Source organism: Bactrocera neohumeralis, chromosome 3, assembly GCF_024586455.1.
Source record: "Bactrocera neohumeralis isolate Rockhampton chromosome 3, APGP_CSIRO_Bneo_wtdbg2-racon-allhic-juicebox.fasta_v2, whole genome shotgun sequence".
NCBI lineage: Eukaryota > Metazoa > Arthropoda > Insecta > Diptera > Tephritidae > Bactrocera > Bactrocera neohumeralis.
The window spans coordinates 58,460,969-58,480,938 of record NC_065920.1 but is presented as its reverse complement, the minus strand read 5'-3'; the positions used below and the strand labels follow the sequence as shown (position 1 = coordinate 58,480,938).

Here is a 19,970-nt window from a genome sequence, read left to right as displayed (position 1 = left end):
ACTTTTTTGATATTAAGCCGATTTGGCTAAAAACAGAATTACTTTTGTATTATTTTTTGTTGTAAATATGTAGATAAGACTTTGAAAAATAAATAAAATTTTATTTTCTTTTCGTATTGTTACTTTTGAATTTTATTTCTTTTGTACCATGGTGATACCATTGCTGCATACTTACTTTAGTGATGCACTGTACATCGCCGTGGATTAGAGGTTTTCTCTCTCCCTCTTTCTAGATATACATTTTTGAGATTCGGTCCAGAAGCTTCGACCAGGACGGTACCTGAGGTTGGTGGACCCGAATTATTTAATTTCACTTCCAATTCCTCGGTTGGCAGCGCAGCTTCCTCACACTTCCATTGAGCTCTGAGAATTTTTAATTCGAAATCACTCGCATTCAGCACGACAATGATAATGCGGTACCAGGCCACATCAGCAGACGATTTGGCGGGTGTCACCCGCTTTTTCTTCGGCTTTTTGGCTAACGGCTTAGCCTCTTTAGTTGATCTTCATATTTTAGCTGCCGCTAGTAGAGGTTCAAACTGGAAATTGAGTTGAACCGCTTTCTTTCCATTGTAACCTCGTCATTGATTGGCGGTTGCAATTGTAGATTTCTGAGCAAGCATACCTTGCTTTAACCATTTCTCTGGCAGATGCCACTTCTCTTTTGAGATATCCTTTCCCTCCCTGCTGTATAGCCATACTTTGGTTACAAGATTTGGTTCCGCTTGCCGCTGGTTTTGTTGCCTTACCGAAACCAGGCCTAGCTCCAAATTTAGTGCCAGTTCTTGCACCAAGCTCAGCTCTTCTTTTTATCCTGGCTACATTCGAGCTCGTGGGAAACGCTGCCCACTTTTTCATTTTCATTATACTGGTTCATATTTTAGACCTACAAGTGTAGAGCAAAACAGGTCCGCCTGCGCATATACGTTGCTTCAACTATGCTTAGGTCAAAATCGAAATTTTGTTTCTTTGACTTAGAACTTAAGATCTGCAAAGCAATTTTGATATTCCCCATATTCGGTGTAAAAAAAGTTTCGCGACACACTTATTTTATTCGAAATATCCAAAAGGCTCGCGAAGCTACGTAATATCTAAACCAAACACTCGAACGAGCATTTTTTGAAGATTATCTCTTTCAAATATTGTCCACGACTACGTCTCAGATGGTCCATCCATTGAGTCCAATTTTCGATGAATCGTTCGAGCATTTGAACTGGTAACTGGCGAATTACACACGCGATGTTTTGCTCCACGGCCTGAATCGAAGCGGGACACATAGACTATAAACTTTAGATATTCCCACAGGAAAAAGTTTGACGGTGTGATATCCCACGATCTTGATGGCCGATCGACCGGGCGAAAACGTGAAATTATCTGCTCAGCGATATGTTCTTTCAATAAATCCATTGATTGATGCGATTTAAGTAAAGTGACATCAAACGGTCGGTTATGATGGCGTGATAACGGTCGCCATTGACGGTTATCACCGACATCATGTTTAAAGAAATATGGACCGATGATTCCAACAATCCACGAACCACACCAAACCGTTGTTTTTTTGTATGAAATGGCAGCTTTTAAATCCTCATCGCTGAACAAAATTTGGCTCTAAATACAGTTTTTCGACAAAGTTCGTTTGTAATGAAATTGTAATCCAAGATAATTTTATAGTAGCTAATTGAAACCGATTTCCAAATGATGTCGATCTCCAATTACGACCTTAGGTTATCATAAGATTTATTTTCCAACCATATAACTACTAACTTTTTCGGAGTCAATATATGTATGCCAAAACATTATCTTATGTAACACAAATAGAGTTGTTTACTGCCGCATAAGAATGTCTCGTCTACTGAGAAATCATGTTTTTCCTTTCCTTATTTCCTTAAGTTCTGACTGATTTCGAAAAATTGTTACATAGTGTTATTATTCTATATATACTGGAAGCTGTTAAAAAATCGATTACACTTGTAAGCGATTGCATTGCTAATTTTACATGAAAATACAATCTCAAATTACAATTTTAATCGGACGGAATGCTATGCGGTAGCGGTATTTCTAGAATACAGGCAAGCTTGCAAGTTCTCTGCTATAAGCGCTTAAATGACCTATTCGAACTGACTTTATTTGCAGCAATTTTCCTCCCTGAGACACGAGAGGCTGAATAACATTAGTTAGGTTCTCTGATTTTCAGCGTTTTAGTTAAAATTTGACGGTTTATTGGTGGCTGAGTAAGAGATATGACTGAGTAAATAACATGAAGTCGATGAGAAATTGGTATTTAAAAGAGATGAATGAGTAAGTAAATGTCTCTCTGGCGCCATGGTTTTCTTCAAAATGAAAAAATGTTGTTTCTAGCGCGTAATTTTACCCCGACCAAACCGTGTGAATGGTTGGAAATCTAATCGAGATGGAGTTGAGCTTTTTCACTTAGTATTGATTCCTAGATTAATTTGGAAATTGAATTGCGATATTTTCCAAAAAAAACTATTTACGGGATTCGACTTCGAAATTGTTATAAAGAAACGCTTCGTAATGACATTTTTTTCATAAATTGAAGAAGTGCTTACTAGCTTAAGGACTCTAAAAAACCTAAAACTTAAGAGATAATAAAGCTACTAAAATTCTGATGCCACTAGATTCGTAAAGGTCCCTACTTTAGGTTTCTTGCTTTGCTGCCATAAACCAAAAGCAGTATAAAAATGAAGAAAGACGGAATAGGAGAATCGAAAGAATTATTATATTATTTTTAATGATGAGATCTGCTATGAGGTATTTAGGAAATAATACAGGTACATACTTCCTAAATGAAGTGAGTAGATACCAAGGGTGGACGTCTGAGGCCGAACCTACACTTCTAAGATTGGTTGTGAAACCACCAGAATAAAACTCACCTCACTCTATCATCTCCTCTCTGAGCCACACATTTACATGTTTGATACATTTATTCCAATCATTTTATCTGTTTTACTTCCGAGACATCGCCAAGAAACCCGCAACCGTTAGTCGCGGTTCGTTTTCTATGCAAAATTTTGAAGATATTATATGGGCATCACTTCCTGTAACTCTTGACAGCTTTTAGAATAGTCAATGTATGGCGTTCCCAGTCTGTTGGCATGTCTGCCACTAGACAGCGGGCTGTTATCATTTGTATTAAAATTCTTCTGTCATTGCTTTTGAATTTTAATAGTCGGCATTTGTGGCACATATTCCTTTAATCTCATTTGTCGACTTGTTGAAGAAGTTAAGGATTCTTCCAACGATATCTATAATATATTTGTGGATTAAACATATATGTATTTAAATACCCAGAGATATATACCCTTTTTATCGGAGGCTGATTGTAGATCGGTTTATTTACTTCACAGTTACCAATATGGTATCACGGAGCCCTTAAAACAATTGCAGGTGTATCGCGAAAGAGCATTCTCGAAAGAGCATGTTGGATCCACTAATAGATCAAGACATTACTTCACTATCTTTGGTGAATCCCTAGGAGGTTTTAGTGATTTCAAAGTCTAGCTATTTTTGAATATAAATGTATTTATTTTTGTATGCACGCTTTTGATCAGAACAAGAAGGCTTTCTTTAGTTGCTGTGATCTTCGTCTGGAAGACACTGCAGCAATCTGGTAGTCGATTCTGGTAACTGGGGTTGCTGAAAAAGATGCCACCTCCCACTCGTTTATGCAGTTTCAACCCGTTAGTAAAGATACTTGTCTCTGTGCCTTTGTCCATCTCACACCTATTACACTCCTCTCTTGAATAAAGGCAATATTAGCTATAATTCCTAAACGAAATTTAATCGAAATTCTGGCTAAGGAAATGCTAGAAAGACAAACAAATTTCTTTTATATACATATATAAACGGTCAATAAGTTGTTCTATTTGGCCGAATTGAGGCGTTTGAGTGAGAACATCCATCGAAAACGGATTTTACACGATGATAATGCACCATCGCATCGAGCCACGATTGTTGCTGAATTAAAAGCCAAAAACGCAGTAGTACCATTGATCAACCACCATATTCACCAGATTTGGCTCCGTGTGATTTTTTCTTGTTTCCCAAACTGAAATTGCCGCTCTGTGGAATCCGTTTTCAGTCGATCGAAGAGATAAAACAAAATTCGCTGAAGGAGCTGAAGGCCATCCCAAAAAGTGCTTATGGAAAGTGTTTCGAGGACTGGAAAAGTCGTTAGCATAAATGTATTACACTTGATACGAGGGCTGCTAATATATATTCTGGCCTAGGGCAACACTAAGTGTTGCCAGGTGTAATCTGACATTTCCATTGGAAAGTTTGACATTTTTTAGCATAACATCACTCAGAACGTTTTGTCGTTAAATCGTGAATTGTTTTATTTACAGGGAATTAAAAAATTCATCTCGGCCAAAAAATGGAATTAACTCGTGAACATTTTCGTGCGATCATTTTTCATAACTTTCGACGTGGACTATCACGACAAGAGTGCATCGATGAACTAAAATCTTTGTATGGCTATGAAGCACCATCCCATAGCAATGTGAAAGACTGGTACAACGAATTCAATCGTCGCCGACGCTCGCTCAAAGACGGATTCCGTGAAGGTCGTCCAAAAACAGCCGTTGTGTCAGAAAACATCGATGCCGTACGTGAACTGATAATGCAAGACCGTCATCTAACATACCTTCAGATAGAGGCATGCATATGCATTTCTCCCACCAGCATACTTTCGATATTGCATGAACGCCTGCCCGTAAAAAAGGTTTGTTCTCGTTGGATCCCGCACAATTTGACAATCGCTCAAAAAAGGGCTCGTGTGGATTGGTGTAAAGAAATGCTGAAAAAATACGATCGCGGTGCTTCAAAAGACGTTTATAAGATCGTCACAGGTGACGAATCATGGATCTATGCGTATGAGCCCGAAATAAAACAGCAATCGACAAAAAAAATAAAAAATAAAAAAAAATAAAAAAAAAAAAAAAAAAAAACCATTTTCGTTGATAAATATGTCTATTTCCATTATTAGGCCAGAAATATATATAGCAACCTCCGTATGGATTATTTTGTGTTTTATTTACAATTTTCGGATACCTTTTTGTCACAAGGTAGTTAGTATTTAGTATATATAAAAATTTCAACCCTATTCTTTTATAAACTTTCAACAATCACAATAAATTTATCGCTCCAACAACCCTAACACTCTTTGTTGTTGTAAGTATACCTTTATAACGGGTTAATGAGTTGAATTGCAATTGTAATACACCACTTTACTGACGAGTGCAAAATTTAGCAATTCTGCAAGTGCACAATGGCATTAAATTACAACACAATGCGAAAGTGCTTCGTTGGGCATTAAAAGCTCAAGGCTGCCAATATACAATGCGAATGCAACTCTGTATAAAGGGCGCATACAAAAACCGTTTTCTCTTTTTATGCACTTTCTCTGTTTGCGCAAGCACCTCCTGCATTATGTGTTATTTGGAATTGTGTTTTCTTTTTTTTTATTATTGCTTCATGTTTTTGTTATTGTTGCATAGCATTGTGCTCATTTCGATTGATCTGATTTTAATTGCAAAATTTACGCCTTTTACAAAGACGTGCCAATGTCTGGCATATATGTATGTATATATATATTATTAGGGTGTGCCAAAAACAAAAATTATATCAAATCTATCCATAGATACCATTGATTTTATCTTAAAAAAATCGGTAAACGGAGAAAAAGACGTCGAAGGCCGCATAAAGTAAAGGGCGTTTTCTAATACATAAGGCCTTCAGTGAGTTAATATTTTTTCGGATCTTGGAACCAGCATTAACGCCAACAAAAGCGTCATCTCGAAATCTAAGGCAGAATAATTCTTACCAACAGGTGTTACTTCGGACTGAGTAGGTAATTGAGAAGTAAAGTCCTCTCTCCACGAACAAAGACCAAGCTCTACAAGTCATTCATTATCCCCGTCCTGCTATAAGTTGCAGAGGCATGAACGAAGACAACATCTGATGAGTCGTCGTTACGAGTTTTCAAGAGAAAGGTTCTGCGGAAGATTTATGTTCTTTTATGCATTGGCAACGGCGAAAGCCACAGGCGATGGAACGATGAGCTGTGCGAGTTATACGACGACATAGAAACTTAGAGCAGCAAATTAAGCGATAGCGGCTGAGCTGGCTAGGTAATATACGTATCGTCCGAATGGATGAAAACACTCCAGCTCTGAAAGTACTCGACGCACTACACGCCGGGAGAGGCAGAGGAAGAGAAAGAACTCCACTTCGTTGGAAAGATCAGAAGGATACGAACCTGGCTGCACACAATTGCGCGCTGTTGTAAACCGCGTAAGCGTTGTCTACGACAATAAAGAAGATACTTTTTTCGCAGTTGGTATTTTTCACAGCTGTTTCCATTCGGTTATTGTTTTTAGTACTCAGTTTACATAATCGCCCAGCAGAGTCGGTAATTCGAGCAACTATGGATCGGTTCCGCACCACGCTTACTCTAGTCCTTTATCGCGAGCAACAATTGAAGCTGTTCCCATCCACGATTTGGAGGCTTTGTCGGAGGAATTTTCGTTTGCGAGCTTAAAAGATTCAACTGGTGCAAAAATTATAACTGAACGAGCATCGAGCGCATCGGTCGTTCGGTCAATGGGCCTAAAGCGGGATAGTAACCGATCCCGATTTTCACAAGAAAATTTTGTTCTTCATCGCTGAACTCAGTTTTGGTTAAATGGTTAAAATTTGTCGAATTTCGAGTGATAGTAATTCACAAACCATTGTTGATCCCTAGGTAAATCCTCAAAATGCCACTGGTGGGTGTGCTCTATGAGCAGAGAGAGTCGTGGTTCATATTTCTTCAAAATTGAAGCCGGCCATAATGTTTTACTCAATGGCGGAACCGAAAGTAAAAATCCCATGAGGAAGATTTTTTTAGAAAATTTAATACTCTACAAAAACCCGTGAGTTCCTGCCTCTGAAGGTACAAATTTTTATATGTGTGTTGGTTCAGTATTTAATTTGATACTTCTTTTTGGCTCACCCTAATATACCATATAGGTATATATTCCAAAAACCATAGATATATAATGCTTACAAATATTATACACACACACATAAACAGTTGTATTTAGTATGCGCACTGCATGCAATTGCTAGCATAGAAAGTAATGAAATCTGTAATAAAGTGAGCGAAAGTACAGCAAAACGAGGAAAGCAAAGATTTTTGTTAATAAAACGAAATTGAATATGCTTGTGTATGTGTGTATTAGTACACAGCGAAGAAATACTGCATTTCAATTAGAAGGGATTAAGTGAGGCTTAAAAGCGAATGTGCATTGTATTTGCACACATACATACACACATACATACATGCATACATATGTGTACACCGAATCGCATAGAAAGTTTTACAAATGCCGAATTCACTGCAGAATGTGCACAGTGCTGCACAAAATATGAAAAATCAACAAATATCAGGAATTCAATCTCGAAAGAGCATTTTGCTGAATAGTTGGCTAGGAAATTCTTCGTGCTAGTTTTTTCTCCAATACAATGAAACGAAACTTCATATTGCTTTCAATTTTCAGAAATTTCATCTTTAGTCTGTGTTGTTTGGTAGTGTCAGTTGTTGTAGTCAGCTCGATTAAAATTGATTCTGGATATCAAATAATTTGATAACACATATGCTGAATACATTATTGGTTCATATACGTAAATTTTCACAGATTACAATGGTGTCATAATGATAGGTCAACATATGAATTTGTTAAATATAATGTTTCTGTGGCGCCACCTATTGGTGGGTTTATGAATTAAAAGTTTGATCTCTTGTTGACATTTCGTAAAAATTTTAAGACAATTGATAACTACAATTTCGATGTTATCGATCAAAAAGATGATCGATCAAAAGCTTTTGGTCATCGGTCGTAAAATGCATTTTGAACAGCGAGCAAATATTAAATTTTGTTTTAAACTTGGGAAAACGTTTACTTAAACATTTCAAATGACGAAAAAAGTTTATGGTGATCAGTGCCTATCCCGTGGTATTGTGCATGGGTGAGGACCTCTGTTACGATCAGAAGTCTGTCGTCTTCAGAAGTCAAAAATAAAGACAATGCTGATTTGTTTTTTGATATTGTACACCGGGAGTTCGTCCCACCTGGCCAAACGATTCATGCTGTGTTTTACCTTGGAAGACGGTGAAGCGTCTTTTTGTCACGAAAATACCGTGGTGAATGGCGCCTGTTGCACGATAATGCACCGTGTCATCGGTCGACGCTTGTCACTGATTTTTTGACAAAAAGCTCCATATTAACCATTAATCACTCACCCTACTCACCTGATCTGGCACCCTGTGATTTTTACCTATTTGGAAAACTTCATTTGCCCATGAAAGGACACTGGTTTCAGGACATTTCAGCTATCCAAAAGGCGACGACCGATATTCTCAAGAGCATTCCGAAAAATGACCTCAAACACTCATTTGAAATGCTAATTGACCCGGCTAAACGCTGTATCGAAGCACAAAGAAACTACTTTGAATAAAAAATATAACTTTTGAAAAATATTAATTTTTTGTTGTTTCTTTTAACAGTCCTGTTTCTTTTGCGACAGACCTTGTATATGTAAATTTTCACAGGTTACAATGGTGTCATAATAATGGGTCAACATATGATTGGTCTGCCTTGATTTTTTTAAACATGATAAGCCTGCTCATATTATGATGAGGGTGTATTTTTTAGTACACCAGTTAAAAAGGGCCATTATTATTGCATAAAACTGAAGGTTTTATTTAGCATAGTTAAAATTATTTGATTTGAATCAGAAAAGCACCGATTTATTAAGTAGCCTGTTGCCATTTTTATGGTAATCTCATCGTGCCCTCTTTAATGGTAGAAACCAATATTTCCATCGGCAAAAAGTCGTGACCGTCGATTTTCAAAAGCTCTTCTAAGGCGAATTTTTTTCAGCTAAATTTTTGGACATAGCCAGAAGTCCTCCGTTCAAATTAAGGCGATACAACTCATAATAGGGGATTTCCTGCTATATTCACCAAACACACATGAGGTTTGTTCAAAAAATATCGCGAATTTTTATACAAGTACTATATGTCTTACATGAATTTTCTCTGGTAAAAAAGAGCATTTTTCAACAATTTTTTTCTCATATAAAAAATTAAATATTTTTTAGAATTATTATTGTTGCAAACATATATTATTAACGGAGAAATTCTGAAATTTTTGGAAAAAAATATTTTAAGCTCGGCCATTGCGACGCCATTCCCGGAGACCCCTCGGAACACAGATGAGCCCGCGCTGACAGGATAACTCCTGACAGGACCACCTTCTTCTTCTTCTTAATTGGCGTAGATACCGCTTACGCGATTATAGCCGAGTTAACAACAGCGCGCCAGTCGTTTCTTCTTTTCAAGACAGGACCACCTAAAGTGAAAAAATACGTGTTTAAGTTAAAACCTTAACTTACAACTTGGACAAAGGAAAAAAATTAAAAAATTTGATTTTTAGCAAATATTTAAAAAAAAATTAAAATTTCAGTGAAAATATCGCCACTTTTTTACAAATAACTAGTTGTAAACGAAAAAAAATCCTTTGTACAAATCTTTAAAAATTGTATCTGGAAAAACTTTGTAAAATTTCATGATGATCGGTTGAGCAGTTTTTGAAAAATCTTGTCAACTTCACTTCAAAAACACAGTTTCGAGAAAGACCCGTTTAAAGACGGCGCACTTAGCCTAGCTAGCTTCGAGCGCACAAGTTCTCAAGGGTGTATCTCCGAAACTATTACTCGGATCAACTTGAAAATTTCAGACAATAAACCAATAAGAAAGTGTTTACTTGTTCATGAATATCTATTTTATCCCCTACAAAGTAATCACCACCAGATAGCACTTAAAAATTATTTTTTCTTGGTGATCTTGTTTAGCTTCTCCTTCGCTGTAGTTTTTATCTCCTCAATCGTAGCGTAGCTCGGAACTTTCAAGGGCCCCTTCAGTTTTGGGAACAAAAAAGTCAGAGGGGTAATATTTTCGGTCTTGCTTCATGCGGCAGCTTCCATTGGAAGGATTGAGCTTTGCTTTCTACGTCAAAACCATAAACCCATGATTCGTCACCATTTCTGAGCCTCTGGAATAGATGTGGGTCATCGCAGACTGAGTTCAGCATCTCCTGAGCAATTAATATAATAATTTCACTAACGGTGATTCGCCGATTGGCCCACTCTATTTTCCTCACCACATTAATGTTTTCGTCCTTACTTGACATTCTCGAGCGTCCGTCGCTCGCATTATCTGGACACTCTGAGCACGTTTTGTACCATCCATAAACGTTGCTTTTGTTCAAGGTAGCTTCACCATATGCCAGGGTCAACATTCGGAATGTACCCGCGTACTTAATTTCCTTTTCCCACAATATTTTATTCAGGCTCTTTGATCTATTTTTTGGATTAAGCAAAAATCAAAGTTGAACCAAAACGCGTCCAAGCAAATTAGCTGTCAAAAATTAACTAAGCATTCAAAATGAGCGACTTTGTCACAATAAGTAGGGGATTTGAGTACCAACACAACGCAAACAAAAAGCAATCAAAAATCGAATAAATGTAGCCTGCGAAAACTCAAAATTCGCCATGCAGTTTGTACAAACCTGGAAGCTTTCCTGAGCGTCAATTGTATCTTTATTGTCGTTTTTGCCGAATTACTAGAATTCGACCACGATAGCTTTAGCTTGAAGTTGTAGTAAATGACTCACTTCTCATCACCAGCACCATCCGTTTCAGAAATCTATTGATTTTGTTTCCAATGAGGAGATGGAAATATAGTTTACGAAATTTTTTTTTCGTTTCCTCTTGCGGCCCATGCAATAAGAAATTTTTCGCATCCAGCCTTATTTAACTGGAACCAAAGTAAGTAAGTTTTGTATTATGTTGAGATCCTGGCAAATCAAAACAGTGGTTGAAGGCACTGTGGAAACTCTTCAGGCTCTCTTGGTGCTAGATAAACGCTTTAAGTTAAAGACAGCTCTTTCAAAAACAAGCCACCATTTACTTGGAAGTTCGTCGTGCGTGAAAAAACTTTTGTTTCATTCGCTCATTTTGAAACACCCACACATTCAAGTGCTGTTTACTATCGGTCTCATACACGTAAACTCGCGATTTATCACCCGTCACGATGTCATCGACATGTTTCAAAGCACCTCTAAGGTATTTTTGAAGATTTCTCTCGACCAAACGACACAAGTCTTTTTTGGAGTAATCAAATGTCAATCCAAGTCGAACGCTGTAAAAAATAACTGCGCAAAAATTAAGGTTGCTATTTCATTTCATCTTTTGGCCAGGATAAATATTTTAATTTACTGTAAACAACACAAATAGCGCTCGTAGGTCAAAATGTTCTGAGTATGTACAACTTCAAAAACGTCAAACTTTGCATTAAAGTGTTTAGTTACCAGATTGCAACACTAGGGTAATATAAAATATATATAATACCGAAAAAAATTAAATTAATATAACCCCTAATAAAAAGTTTCTTTTTTTTCTGTCGAATCCACCTTATTTCGTCTATATTTTTTACAATTTTCCACTTCTTTCATTCGTTTTTCTCTTCTACTTCCAGCACCTATTGTTGGCAATTTCACAGACGAAGATTTCGCTGGTGGTACGATGGCTGCGGGTGCAACACCGCAAGATAATGCCGAGTATCCGTTTCAGCGTGATGAAGTGGAGCGCGTCATTAACGGAAAATTTGGTGAGCGCAGTCAACCGCAAACACCATTGGGTAAGTGATTTTTCTTCACACTCCGTTACTTAAATTTATTTTTTCTTAACACAACACACTAACACTTAGAGCTAGCTGGCTGTCAGAAAATGCAACTTCATTTTGTGGAACATTTTGTGCGCATAAAAATGATTTCGAAATGAAAATCACTGCCACATTTAGACGTTTTGATGTGAATTTCACTTAAGCGAGCACTCGCAGTTTTGCAAATTCTCTCTTATATTGCGTGTGGCAGCAATAGACATTTCTATTCTTGTGGCACATAAAATGTGCTCGTATATTAAATAAAATTTTACAGCAGCGATGAGAGGATTTGCGTTGTACAGAGTCGTCTTTCCGTTATTGGAAATGAGGGGGTTTAAGCACTTTTAAACCGTCAGCGAATGGCTGACAGATTTTAGCTCAAGTAATAGCTTTACCTTTACTAGATCCACTCAGCTAAGGACTGGATGCCACAAGTTCATGGAACTGTTTCGAGATTTTGACACAAATTTACATTTACTTTTAGTATATGTTTTCATTTAAATAGAAATTTTCCAACCATCTTGAGCAAAGTTTAGATTCGTTAAATTAATGATTGGAATACTTCTTCTAGGCTTTCTTTCGTGAACTTAATATTAAACTCTATACTCACGAGATTAAATTTTTCATATTTTTCCCTTTGAAAATACTACATTTTTTAGTCTGTCATTATCTTCCCCCTTTTGGAAGTACCATATTTAATATTTCATAAGCTCGCAAATAAACTTCCTATGATAGACTATATATTTCGAAGATATGTATGTGCTCTAACTCCATTGCCCGTTTTTTAATGAATGCGACCAAATTCTTTCGATTTTAGCAGAAAGCGCTCAATGACCTCCATCATCGAAAACTACATTACATACTTAGGAAGTCATATGGATCTTACATTCGAAGCGTATTTTAAACATTGTCGCACACCTCAAACCCTGTTTCAATTATACAATACCTATGAAAGCTGAAACTCCTCACCAGGAGAAAAATATAACTAAATTACTCTTAGATTTTTCCACTATTATTTTTCTTTGATCATCTACTCATACACATATAATAAAGTGAGCAGAAAGTTAAGTAAATTTTTTTTATGAAATGTAAATTTTTTATTTACATAATCTACGAAATCAATTTCATCGCTTTCAAAGTAATAATCGTCCGATAGAACTCATCTTCATAAAAGCTTCTTCCAGTCGAAATGGTCTTTTTCCGGTATAGCCTTCAAGATATGCTTTTATTCGGCTTTTATAAGCTCAAAACCAGCATCACAGGGCCTTTTGAGTTTCTTGAATGGTTGAATGGTGGTTGCGAAACGATATGAGTCGAGTTTTTGCATGGTGCATTATAGGGCACAACAGATTTTAAGTTGCGGTGCAATCCTCATCTTGTTATCTTATGATTAACGTGATGAAGAAACTAAAAGTTTTTCGCTCATACGAGTAATAAGAATGGTTTCTGATGCTTAACCCAAACGACGCAGATTACTCAAATAACATTCTTTGTTGACAGTTTGGCCCGGCGGAAATGGTACACCTACAACGATAGTCACCTAACTTTACTCTTTGATAACAGTAGTTTATCACACAATCCATTTTTGATTTTTATGATCTGAAATTTGAGTTTAAGTTACTCTCTTTTGATTTTCTACTCGAGCTCTATTTTCCCTTTTTGGTTTTAGACATGAGTTTAAGGATCCGTTTGGAACAACTGTGTGTTCTCATTGAAACTTGGGCATAAATTTTTATTAAATATTTTCAAATTATGAAATTTCAAACTTGTGTGCATCGAAAACTAATAGTACACACAACCTCTATGTTCCAAAACTACGTATAAAGCCAGGTTATCAGGGCTCTATAAAACCGAAAAAGTATTGGTCGAAAAAAGTTTGAAAACAATTTGGGGATGAACCCTGTATTTGAAAGTAACATTTAATGCTTAACCCCAAAATGATCAATAAACTCGAGTTAAACCAATTTTTAAGCCAAAAATATTGTTTTTATTAGGTGCTAATAATAAATAACGCATTTAATTTGTAATAATAAGTTATATATTTGAGAGTCGTATTTAATTCTAAACACCAGAAAGGCCAATAAACACGAGTTAAAGAAATTTTTAGGAAGAAATCTTTGTTTGTTACCAGACAAATTTTAATTATTAAGATATAAACTATATGTTAGAGAGTTGAGTTTATTGCTTGACATCAGTATGACCAATGAACTCGAGTAAAAGAATTTTTAAGGGAGAAGTTCTCGTTTATTATGAAACAAATTTTATTCGTGAAGTGTTAAACTCTATGTTTGAGAGTAGAGTTTATACTAAACACTAACATATCTAAGAAACTCTAGTTAAAGAACTTTTTTGGCAGAAGTCTTTTTACTAACAAACAATTTTTAGTTAATAAATGATTAACTCTGTGCTCGAGAGTAGAGTTTAATATTAAACACCTAAATTACAAATAAGCTCGAGTTAAAGCAATTTTTGGGGAGAAGATTTTTTGGAACTTTGACTTTGAACTTATTTTACTTTTTAAATGATAAACAGTATTTGATAGTAGGGTTTAATGTTTAACCCCAGAACAACCAATAAACTCGAGTTGAACAAATTTTTAGGCAGAAGTACTTGTTTATTAAGAAACAGATTTTACTTGTTAAATGATAAACTCAATATTTGAGAGTAGAGTTTATGCTAAATACCAAAATATCTAATAAACTCGAGTTAAAGATTTTTTAAGGAGAAGTGTTTGTTTATCAACAAGTAAATTTTAGTTGTAAAATGTTAAACTCTGTGTTTAAAAGTATAGCTTATGATAAACACAAAAGTTACCAATAAACTCGAGTTTATGAGATATTTTGGTGTTAAGCATAAACAAGAGAATTTTTTAGGAAAAATCTTTTGTTTATTAACAAACAAATTTTACTTAAAAAAAATAATCTCTTTGTTCGAGAGTAGGGCGTAACGTTTAACACTAGAATGACCAATAAACTCGAGCTCAGAAATTTCTTGAGAAGAATATTTTGGTATTTACATACAATAACTAATTAGAAATGATGAACTCTCTGTTTGAGTTTAATGCTAAACCCAAAAATGACGAATAAACTCAAGTTGATTTTTATTTTGATTTTTTAATTCTCAAAAGCAGAGTTTATATTAAACAAAAAATTTACCAGTTAACCAAAGTTTTGGATTTTAAAATGCTCTGCCCGAATATGCAAAATTGAGTAAAATTCCAAACTTATGGCTCCCTGTTTTGCCCTTAGAAATATCCGCTTCTAGCAATCCCCCAAGCGCCTGCCTTGCGTTAATACATATTGTAATAAAATCTTGACTTCTTTAAGGCAACCGAAATCAACATTTTTATATAAACCACTGGCATATTAAAAATGTACAAATCATTCTGCGGGCTTAGCGCTTCTTCAGGGATCTCCACTTCACACTTTTCCGCCGCGTCATATCCATTTTCATTCATATTAAATTGCATTTACAACTAGCGCGCACTACAACTGAAGACCGGAAACATGCCGCTACATATTTAACATAGCTACGCTGCTAAGGATACAGGGATTATAAGGAAGAAATATTATGAGCATTTCACACTTTGCTTGAGAACTATACAGAAATGTTAAATAGTGCTGATATGCTTTTAGAAATGTGAAGTTATAGGAAAAATAATTTACAAGCGGGCGAAAAGATTTTTGAATATGAAAATAATTCGCTGGATTTAAAGTACGCTGATTTTGTAGCTTGCTTAAGACCGATAGTGATATAGTGATAATTTCAAGCCACAGACTACACACAGTACAAGGTCTTATGTTACCAAATCCAACACCGAAACTTTTATTTTACAAAATTTCACTTTATTTTCCAAATTCTTTACTATCTAATAGTCGGTTTTCCATATTTGCCTTTACTCATTAGTGATTTCACCCAAACCCATAGACCATCCAGAACCGGAGAACAGTTTGATTGGCTTCATTTTCGCCGTATTGGTGGCCATCATATTGGTGCTCGTTGTGGTCATACTCTTAATCGTCATACGTAATAAACGCGGTCGTGGCGGCAATGTGCTCGATGCATTCCAACATAACTTCAACCCGGATACGCTTGGTGGCGCCGACAAACGGCTCAATTGCAATGGCATGAAGGTGAGTTTGTGCTGTAATTTTCACCAAATATGTATTTTTTCATATTTTCTTTGTTTTTAGTGTTATTTTTAATACAATTTTTACATGACCAACACATTCCCTCAACGTTATATTTTATGCTTTCGCAGGCCGTCACTATGGACAATGACACGGAGTCGATTGACAAGAGCAGCCTCTACCATGAACCGTTCAATGTGAATATGTACACGAGTGCAGCGAGCGGTTGCTCCATGAATGACATGCAACGGCAACATGTCACACCGGACTACACAGGTATGCAAATTACTTATTATGTTTTTATGTTATGCTCATACATATTGGCAAATGTCTATGGGCATGTTAAAAGAAATGCTTAAAACATTGATGAACATGTTTTTCGGCGCATATAATTGGTTTGGTCGTCAAAGCAAAAAGTACTAAACACATTTTTCTAGAAGCTTATTGCAAGTTAGTTTTTCTGTTAGGTCAAATTATTTTTTTTCTTTCGAACTACAAAATCACGAATCTAATGGGTTGTCAAAAAAAAAGTCTTGCGGTATTTTTATTTTTTTTTCTATTGAAATGAAATGAATTTTTGATGACTCATGCCCAGCTCTTGACCGATGCTACGGCTGCTACTGTGCCGGTCTCTTTCGACCAATTCAGCAATTTTATCGCAATTTTCGACGACAGGCCTTCCGGAGCGTGGCGCATCTTCGACCACCTCTACACCAGAACGAAAACGTTGAAACCATCGTTGTGCGGTGGAAATGGAAACTGTATCGGGTCCATAAACTGCACAAATTTTATTGGCGGTTTGAGATGCATTTTTGCCTTTATCATAGTAGTACTGTAAAATATGCCGTATTTTCTCTTTATTTTGCTCCATGTTTGCGACGCTATAACTCACGAACGACTTAAAAGAAACGACAATCAATCAACACGTGTTAGCGCGTGAAATGAGCTTTCTAAAAAGGTGTAGCATGACCCGATGCGACGAATAAAACCAGAACTACGCGTTTTCAGCGAAAACTAGCGAAAATACCGCAAGACTTTTTTGACAATCAATATTGTATAGAGGTACTTATGGAAGGACGACGGTTATCTCAGGTTCACATCTATTTAAATTTTAATATTAAAGCGCATAAAAAATTTAGATTTCAAATTCATCAGCTCAAGCTGTCCGTAGGTCTTCGTACGGATATATTCTAGTCGAGAATTTTGTTTAGGTTATATCCACTAAGAAGTCTGCTATTACTGCCGCAGTGAAGGACGATTTTCTGGCGCCGTTTTTTAATGTTTTCTCCAGCATTTGACAGTGTTATGAGCCGACCCAATTCAAATAATAATAAATACAATACTATTAATATATAATATTATAAAAATTTGTGAACCACTTCAACATTTACTCATATCTAATCTTTATCCTTTAAGAATCGAATGTTCCATAAACTATTTTAGTGTTTCGGAGACATTTTAAAAACTAATCTACTTTCATGGGAAATTATAACATTGCAAACATTTTCAAAATTATCCGATCTTTTAAAAATAAAGCTATAATATATTAAAACAAATGTAAAGTAAATAAAGGCATCCATAAACATGACGGCATTTGGGCCTAAGAAAAGTGAAGCAATGCTTTTCTACTACCGGAATGTCGTGAAACATTTTATTATTGGCGATGAGGCTTGCATCCATGCTTACGACTCGGAAACAGACGATCAATCGGTCGAATATCGTGCCAAAAGTGAGCTGAAACAGAAAAAACTGCGTCAAGGCTGGTCAAAATTAAAGTTATGTTCTTCGATTATCGAGGTGTGATGCACTCCGAATTCCTTCCGACCGATCAAACTGTGTACTAGAATACTATTTAAGTGTTATGCGTCATTTTCGCGAAGCTATACGTTAAAGTGGCGGGAACTCTTTATGGGCCGACCCACGGATAATGTATCCTCGCACACTGAATTGTTTCTTCGGGAGTTTTTCACGATATTTTCAACCAGTATCACGCCGCAACCACCACATTCCCCTGATTTACTGGCTTCAAGTCTTCTACAGTGTACTGTCTTTAAGCCAAAGTTTATCTGCCGTCTCGGAAAATAAGTCAGCTCAAAGATTTTAATATATTTAGAATTTAAACGTAACTTTTTTCAATATACTATAAATCCCTAAGTGTTTAAGACTTTGTACTGTTCTCAGGTTTTAGCTGAGCGCTGCAGTTAACCATTATCGCTGAAAACCAACTGAGTCCAGTTAAACTTGGATACAAGTAGTATCTTCTACTAAGTATTAAAAATGCATCTATCATTCATTTCTACACTTGATTCCCTATGACAAAGACCCTCCGTCGGAGTTCCAATAGGTTACTGAAACAATGGTGCTTCAGATCAGTGAAATTATTTTTTTCTCAAACAACAAAATAGCCTAAGAAAGAAAATTACATGTAAGACATTATGTAGTACCTAGTCTTTGTCAAACTTTGACCGAGTCCAACGTGTTTTCTAAAAGTAGCTCCCTACAATCAGTTAAAACCTCTTGGTATATATGAGTTATGGAATATGTCTTTCTTAAAACTAGCACTTGCTATTATAATCAGTGTGATGAGGTAAGTCGATCCATGTTCGTCAGACTATCTGTCCATTTGTTCATCTATCTATGTGTTTATGCCAAACTGAGGGACTTGTTTTTGAGATATCGATCTGAAATTCTGAAAAAGTCACTAGCCGCTACTCATGTTTAGGAGCCGTCAATATCTGACTGCTATAACTTATAGCTGTCATACAAACTGATCGATCGGAGTAAAGTTCTTCTAAGGAAACCCTTTTTATTTGAAGAGATATTTTCACAAGAGTCGTCAAGGTATATTTCCTTACGCTATCATGTAATCTTCGAAGATATTGTTTATATCGGACCTCTATAGCTTTTAGCTGTCTAGCAAACTGAATGATCAGAATAAACTGTTTTTAAAGGAAACTGTTTCTTTGACGAGTTATCTTCAATAAATTTTGTATGGATTATTGCCTAAGGCTAAGTGGCGCAATTGCCGAAGAAATTATTTAGATCATATTAGTTTATCATATAGCTATTATACAACTGACCGAACAAAATATATTTTTATAACCTGAAAAGTGTATATTAAGTTTGCCACAATGTTTTTAATCCCCAGAAGGGATCGTCGGGTACCCAATAAAATATATAACTAAATGATCAGCGTAACAAATTGAATCGATTTAGCCACTTCCGTCTGGCTGTCTGCCGATCTATCTGCCTTTCTGTACATATGCGAACTAGTGCTTCAGTTTTTAAGATGTCAATTGTCGGAACCGCCGATATCGGGAACGATCGGAATCAAGTACTGGTATGGGAACCTTTTTCATTTGACGAGATATCTTCACGAAATTTGGCAAGGGTCATAATTTAAGGAAATAATGCTATCTCCGAGGAAATTGTTCAGGTCAGTTGGTTGACTCCCACACAACTGTACGAATCTAAATCTTTTAAGGAACTCCTTGCATTTGTGAAAAGTATTATAGCTTCGATGCAAACGAATTTAACGTTTTTCCTTTTTTCCTTCTTAATTAACCTTAATTCGACTTATAAGTTGTCTTCGTCAAACAAAGTAGCTATAAAGAACTAGCAAAACATTTTCCGTTGGTTGCCAGCTGTTAGCTGGTTACGTTTTCAGATCATGTTATACTTCTTCTTCTTTAATGTTAAGCGTGCAACAGCGTGCCAGTCGTTTCTTCTTTTCGCAAGAGTGTGTCAATTAGAGATTCCAAGCGAAGCCAAGTCCTTCTCCACCTGGTTCTTCCAATGGAGTGGAGGTCTTCCTCTTCCTCTGCTTCCCCCGGCTGGTACTGCGTCCAATACTTTCGGATCTGGAGTGTTTTCGTCCATTCGGACAACATGACCTAGCCAGCGTAGCCGCTATCTTTTAATTCGCTGAACTATGTCAATGTCGTCGTATATGTCATACAGCTCATCGGTCCATCGAATGCAATATTCGCCGTGGTCAACGACGACTATTGGTTTGATGACAGGAGATATTTCGTCTTGCCCTCATTCACTGC

The 19,970-nt window shown here is 36.3% G+C and overlaps 1 protein-coding gene across 2 annotated transcripts in view; it reads left to right on the top strand.

Moving 5' to 3' along the window:
- Positions 1–19,970, top strand: part of LOC126754075 (discoidin domain-containing receptor 2) — a 600,425-nt gene that overhangs the window by 299,911 nt on the left and 280,544 nt on the right. The window contains exons 11-13 of one of the 2 annotated variants that reach the window (XM_050465959.1): positions 11,603–11,764; positions 15,716–15,921; positions 16,050–16,194. In XM_050465959.1, the coding sequence (XP_050321916.1) occupies positions 11,603–11,764; positions 15,716–15,921; positions 16,050–16,194 (513 nt within the window). Of the gene's footprint in view, positions 1–11,602; positions 11,765–15,694; positions 15,922–16,049; positions 16,195–19,970 lie in introns of both variants that reach the window. The other variant, XM_050465958.1, reaches the window with a different exon arrangement.